This window comes from Salvelinus fontinalis, chromosome 6 (assembly GCF_029448725.1).
Source record: "Salvelinus fontinalis isolate EN_2023a chromosome 6, ASM2944872v1, whole genome shotgun sequence".
Classification (NCBI taxonomy): domain Eukaryota; kingdom Metazoa; phylum Chordata; class Actinopteri; order Salmoniformes; family Salmonidae; genus Salvelinus; species Salvelinus fontinalis.
The window spans coordinates 55,698,593-55,704,997 of NC_074670.1; the positions used below are offsets into that span (position 1 = coordinate 55,698,593).

Here is a 6,405-nt window from a genome sequence, read left to right on the forward strand (position 1 = left end):
CAGAATACATTCATATATGTATGCAACAAGGCACTAAAGTAATTCTGGAGAAGAAAAAAAACATAGCAAAGGAATACGTTTTTGGGCCTAAATGCAAAGCCTTATGTTTGGGGCAAATCAAACACAACATCACTGAGTAACAACCTCCTTATTTTCAAGCATGGTGGTGGCTGCATCATACTTATGGGTATGCTTGACATCAGCAAAGACTAGGGTGCTTTTCAGGACAAAAAGGAACAGGATGGAGCTGAGCACAGGCAAAATCCTAGAAGAAAATGTGCTTCAGTCTGCTTTATACCAGAGACTGGGAGAGGAATTCACCTTTCAGCAGGACAATAACCTACAACAAAGCCAAATCTACACTGGAGTTTCTTACCAAGAAGACAGTGAATGTTCCTGTGGCCAAGTTAGTTTTGTCTTAAATCTGCTTTAAAATCTATGGCAAGGTTTGAAAATTGCCATGTAGCTATGAACCACAACACCTTGACAGAGCTTGAATAATTTTTAAAAGAAAATGCAAATTTTGCACAATACAGGTGTCCAAATCTCTTAGGAGACTTAACCAAGAAGAGTCACAGCTGTAATAGCTGCCAAAGGTGTTTCTAACATCTATTTACTCAGGGGTGTGAATGCTTGTCCAATAAAGGTATATTAGTGTTAGATTTTTTTTATTAATCTTTAAAAAGAAATGTTAGAATTTTTACTCGACTTTGACAGAGTATTTTCAGTAGATCGTTGACAAAAAAAAGTACAACTAAATTAATTTTAATCACATTTTGTAAACCAACAAAATGTGAAAAAGGTTCAAGGGGGTGTAGACTTTTTTTAGGCCCTGTACATGTAAATACAGCAATGCGAATGTATGAAAAAAGATCTTTATTCAAAATGGCACATTAAGATAATACATAATATAGAGGACAGAAAACACTGACAACATGAGAACGACAACTATAATTGTTATGCAAATAACTCCCATTTAAAAAGATGAGAGAAATTTCAAAGGAAACCAAAATACATGTACATTTAAAGATCTGCACCACATCTAAACAAGAGCTATATTTTGATAAATATATTGTTATGGTCAAACCTAAAACAACTCAATATTTTCTCTGATACTTTTACATAAAAAATACAGAAAAACAGATGATTGAGGGAGCAGTTCAAACACTTCTAGCAATATACAGCAGTAACCCATGACAAAAAGTCCAAAGAAAACAAGGGCTAAAGATGGCAGGAACCACCTGGAATTATGGTTAAAAATGTAAAAGTCTAGAAAAGGGTTCAATAGAGTAGCACTGAGTTACTTTGTTCCACTAGGAACTTAAAATGTTAATGTCAAGTCAGTCAACCATAATAAATGCAAAATATAAAACAGGAATGATGAGGTTGGATAATATAACCAAACTTTTTTCAGAGCTACAATACAAAAAGTCAGTGATCATTGGAAAGAGGTTTAGCATGAACATTCTATTCACTATGTGGTAACATTTTCAGAGTTCTGTAGTAGGATTGACAACTATTTATATTTTGATGTTAAAACACTGGTATCGGGTGGCAGCTCTAGCTACAATTGCTTTTTTCAGAGACAACGGCAGAGAGATGTGCCTGATCTGGTCTTACGATGACAGTTGAAAAAAAAAAAATCCCTTGCTGTCCTCATGGCTATCATTCTATACACTATTTTTGTGTAGCTATCTAGTTAATTAAAGAGTGAGTTATCAACTTAAATACTCAAAACATCAAATTAGCAACATTGCTGGTGTTCTATTCTCCCTCGTGTCCGACTGTTGCCTTGTGTTGAACACAGTAATTCAATGCAGTCCGGCTAAAAGTAACCAGGGGGTTACATATTATTTTATTCAAAATGCATTCAAAATAATTGACATTCATTTAATTTAAGCAGTTGTTCGTCCATCAGAAAAAAATTGCAATGTCAGTTCATTCAAATATACAATCATATTTACACAGATCTGTGCTACCAATGATACTGCAGCAAAAATGCTAATTGTAAAAAAAAGAAAATATGATGCCTGCCTGAATGCCCACTTGTTTCTCTCAATGGGGTTCAGTCTTTCATCATCGATGAAGTAACAAATTGTATGAAATGTCTATCCATTATTAATCTGAAGCTCATCTAGGGACCCTGGAAATGAGTGCAAGCCAACCCTTAATGGCGCAATGCATCAGACTCTTGATAACTCAATGTTTAGTGTTCTGTCCCCAGCAAGTAAATCTATCATTTTCCATAACAATTTGCCATCACCCTAAGGAGAGGCCTTAACGGTACATCCAATCACCTCATACGTATGTCCCATTACTTTGCTCAACTTCATTTTCATTATGTGACATGTTGGACCAATGTCTGGAATCGTCTCCATTCCTAACCTCCCTCTCAGAACCAGAGGCTTGGGATGGTTGAGAACCACAACAGGTTGGTTTGGGCCTGGTTGCTTCACCAGCTGGTCTTCTTTCAGTGGAGTTGGGCAGATAATAACCCTGTCACCTGTGGTATCTAACAGGTGGGTGAAAGTCTTTGACCCAGATACCATGTCTCGTCGTCTTCTTTTCTTCCTTCGTTGGTTCAACTCAGGTGTGCAACGTTGAAGGCTACTTTCCTCTTCTACTCGTATCCTTTTCAATGAGAGCTTCAGGCAGGAAGAGAGTCTGCCAGAAATGTCCCGCTTGTTTGCTGAACTTTTCCAGTGTCTGGGGACTGACCCTTTTTCAGTGTCAATTTGGCCAATCCAACTGTCCCGTGTGTTTACTGTTTTTTTGGCCACCTTTGGAGGACTTTTTTTCATATTCAAAACTGTTTTCTTGTGAAGCTTTATTGTAACACTGTTATTTTCCCCCTTGGTGCTCAAGGGATTACTTGTTAGTGATTGGGTGTGTCTAGAACATTGAGCACTCTGCACCTGGTGACAGGTTTTTGGAATCATTTGAGGTGCATGAACAGAGGACAAACACTCGGGGGCCATGTCAGTGTTTCCTGGGTTTATCTTGTGTTCATGCCCTTTGCACACTGCTGTTGTCTTAGCAGGTGTGAGGATCAAAGAATTCTTGACATTTCCTTGCTCTCCCGTTGCAGAGGGTGAATTATTACCCAAAGCTATGGTCCGAAGAGCCACCGCCAAGAGCTGAGGGCTACTTAGAGAAAATACAGCTGAAATGACTGGGAAACCTTTTGGCCCTGGCACGTCATCTACTAATGGATTCTCAGATTGAGTCCAACCAGAGGTGATTGAGTCAGCCACATGACAAGTCTCATCCTCTTTAGGTTGGTTTGTTGGAGTGGGAATGACCAGGGTGCTACTTCTAGGGTTGCACAATACAAAAGACGACATTGCAGCAGGTGCAACAAAGGGTGATTTGGTGCCATTGACGTTTCCCATCATGGACACACTCGAGACAGCTGTAAATGAATGCAAGCGTTCAGATTTTTGCACAGAATCACAGTTCTCTTCCTTCACTTCCTCTTTCTTTATCTCAAATGGCTGATTTACATCTTTCACCATCACCAGCAATTCTTCAGAGTGTTTTTTCAGTTGTATGCCATTTGTGGAGGGGGCAGTTGTTAAATCCTTTTGTTTCTGGTCATTTATTTGTCGGGTTGATATGTTGCCTGTGCAAGTTCTCTTCTTCACTGGCTTTTCTCTAGTTGGAGTGGCGTTGGACATAGATGATTTACACAAAGTGGCATTTTGTGAGGTTGTGGTCCGACAGGCTTTCATTACAGACCCATTAGATTGTTGTGAGACAAGTCTCAACTTTAGTTCTTTGGTCCCATTAACTGTTTTCACCTCAACAAGTTCAACAAGGCAGCCAGGGGGGATGGTCCCCACTTCAGGGAAAGAGACAGTCAAAGGCCTGTTGTGTTGAATTGGTTCATTTAAAGGTGCCAACAGCTCCACCTCTACTTTGGGCAATATGTTTGCATCCAGTGTCCCATCCATAGGTCTTCCTTCATCCACTCTGGTTGTAATATTCTTAGTGCGCAAAGGTGCGACCCTTGTATTTAAGATCCCTGATAATGTGGGATCTCTGGGCAGAGCACTGGGGAGAGAGGCCGGTTTGGGACCTCTGGGCAAAGCACTGGATACTTTCTCAGGAGGCGCATTGTGTATTCGCTTCATATGCATTTCAACATAGTCTTTCTTCACAGCTCTATAATCACAGAACTGACACTTGAAGGGGTGTACTCTGGTGTGCTGTTCTACATGGTGGTTTAATTCGGCCTCGCTGTATGAGACATGGTTACAATAGAAGCAGTAAAACCTCATTACCGCATGCTCCATAATATGGCTGCTGTAATCATCAAAATCTGTGGTCAAAAAGCGACATTTCTCACAAAACCACACTTTTGAGTTTTTGAATTTGGAATTTACCACACACTCAAAGTCAAACTCATCTGGCCTTCTTGAATCCTGCACAAATGAATTGTGAGTGTTTTGATTTGCAGGATTCCCATTTGATAGGTTGTTCAGACCTGCTACTCCAGGTTGGGCTGTCTTCTTCCTTCCTGTGTGGAGAACAGAATAATAGAAATTGGTGTTGATTTATGCCCCAAAAATACATTATTAGTAACAACGACTGTACTCTAAATATGTGTGCCCAATATTAGACCTATGATTAATTATTTCATTAATTTATAAGACAAGATCTAAGGGCATTCCATAGCAACTGCATTGGAGATAACGCATGTCCCAATGACTTTACCTGCTAGCAGCATGTGTTCCGTGTCCAAATCGACAGCCATACTCAGTAGACGGTTCTGATGGGAGAATCTCAGCTTGAATTGCCGAGCTGTGAATAAGAAACTATTCAACCCCGTTTTTAGATGCTACCCCTCCCCAAATCAAAATCGAATATGGATGCCAATTACTTGTTTTTGCACACACCTGTCGGTGGTTCACCTGTCTGTTGTTAGCTAATGAGTCCCGCCAAACAGCCAGGTGCTCTCCCAGACAGGGGCTGCATCTAAAAACTGGATTGAATAGTTTCTTGTTCACTGCTCTGTGTTGCAAACGGTAATTCTCCATTCAGAACCGTCTACCGATTATGGATGTAGCTTCGGGAACACACGCTGCCAATAGCTAGGCATTGGACCATGAGTTATCTTGAAAGCAATCGTTATGGAATGCCCTTAGATTAATGCAATAATTAAAATCAAAGGTTTAATATTGGGCTAGTGCCTATTTTGATTTGGGATCATGCAACCACATGTCAACATTAAGATGACTGGACATATCACACAATCCATATAGATAAGCTTGTTTCACGATGTAAACAACGTAATTGTAAACAAAAACTATAGTCTCAAAACATGGTTCATCTTTCTGTGCTACCTAGGCATCTCCTCGCCTCTTATAAGAGAAGAACCCTTGCCGCTGACCTTCTCCAAAGCGTTTTGAGGAAGCAAGTAGAAAATCAATGAATCGAGAAATAACTATGAATTTGAGTGGTTACATTTCTCCAGCCCCACCCTCTTTTTACCATGAAATTGGCGTTTTCTCGCGTTGTTGTTGTATGAACTGCAGATTGCCCCTTTATCGAATTGAAAATGTTTAATAATAATTTGAATTGTTTATCCCATGGCTGTTTTCCACGAGATTAAAACCAACAGAGGATGCTACGTTAGCCTAGCTACATTAGCATGTGCCAATTTTGGGTGAACAAACCTTTGTTGACATTTTGACTTTGTGCCGTCATGTTCTGCTACATTTGGGACGCGCCGACTTCCATACGCCAACGAGTGGATTTCAAATGCTTGAAATAATCACATTTACAGCAAATACAATTTCAGCAGTTACGATGTTTCGTTTCTCCGTTATTTTTCTGCACATTCTTTCAGGTCATGTTGCCAGGTCAAGTTAAATTTCAGTTACAATGACCACTCAAAACCCGCACAAAATACCAGAAAACGAACCCTTTTTTTTGCACGACAGGAGTTGGCACATTTATACAATAAAACCTTTTTCCATAACGTTATCGAGCCAATTAAGGCGGCATATCGTAGTAACTTGTAACGACATGAGAAGCTAAATTCGGTTTTCCTCAAAATAATATGTGAGCTATGACAATGTAATAAAGGAATTTGAATATGTTCAAGAGAAAATACAATTTGAACTTATTAAATTCGCCAGATAATTTTCCATCAATGGATGTCGACTTAACTCGTTTGACTGCTATTATTAAGCAATAAGGCACAAGGGGTATGTACCATGGCTAAGGGCTGTGCTTAAGCATGACACAACACGGAGTGCCTCAGTACATTTGTTAGCAGTGGTAAATTGGCCATATAGCACAAACCCCCTGAGTGCCTTATTGCTATTATAAACTGGTTACCAGCATAATTAGAACAGTAAAACAAAACAAAAAATTGTCATACCCATGGTATATGGTCTG

The 6,405-nt window shown here is 39.6% G+C and overlaps 1 protein-coding gene across 2 annotated transcripts; it reads right to left on the reverse strand.

Annotated features, from left to right (window-relative positions):
- Window positions 1-861: 861 nt before the first annotated feature.
- LOC129858168 (uncharacterized) lies at window positions 862-5,894 on the reverse strand. Of its 2 annotated transcripts, none has more exons than XM_055927187.1 (2): window positions 5,679-5,894; window positions 862-4,519 (listed from the first exon to the last, which is right to left on the reverse strand). In XM_055927187.1, exons 1-2 carry the CDS (start codon window positions 5,707-5,709, stop codon window positions 2,265-2,267), a joined length of 2,286 nt encoding a protein of 761 aa, XP_055783162.1. In that variant the 5' UTR covers window positions 5,710-5,894; the 3' UTR covers window positions 862-2,264. The 2 variants fall into 2 exon arrangements, with proteins under 2 accessions (XP_055783162.1, XP_055783161.1); XM_055927186.1 differs by lacking the exon at window positions 5,679-5,894 and adding an exon at window positions 4,717-4,855.
- Window positions 5,895-6,405: the final 511 nt, after the last annotated feature.

What these genes read in the sequence shown, in the direction of transcription:
- LOC129858168 (XM_055927186.1), bottom strand. Translation starts at nt 4,756, where the DNA reads ATGGCTGTCGATTTGGACACGGAACACATGCTGCTAGCAG. An exon ending in GGAACACATGCTGCTAGCAG is followed by an intron (nt 4,520 to 4,716) that starts GTAAAGTCATTG and finishes TTCTCCACACAG; the next exon opens with GAAGGAAGAAGACAGCCCAA.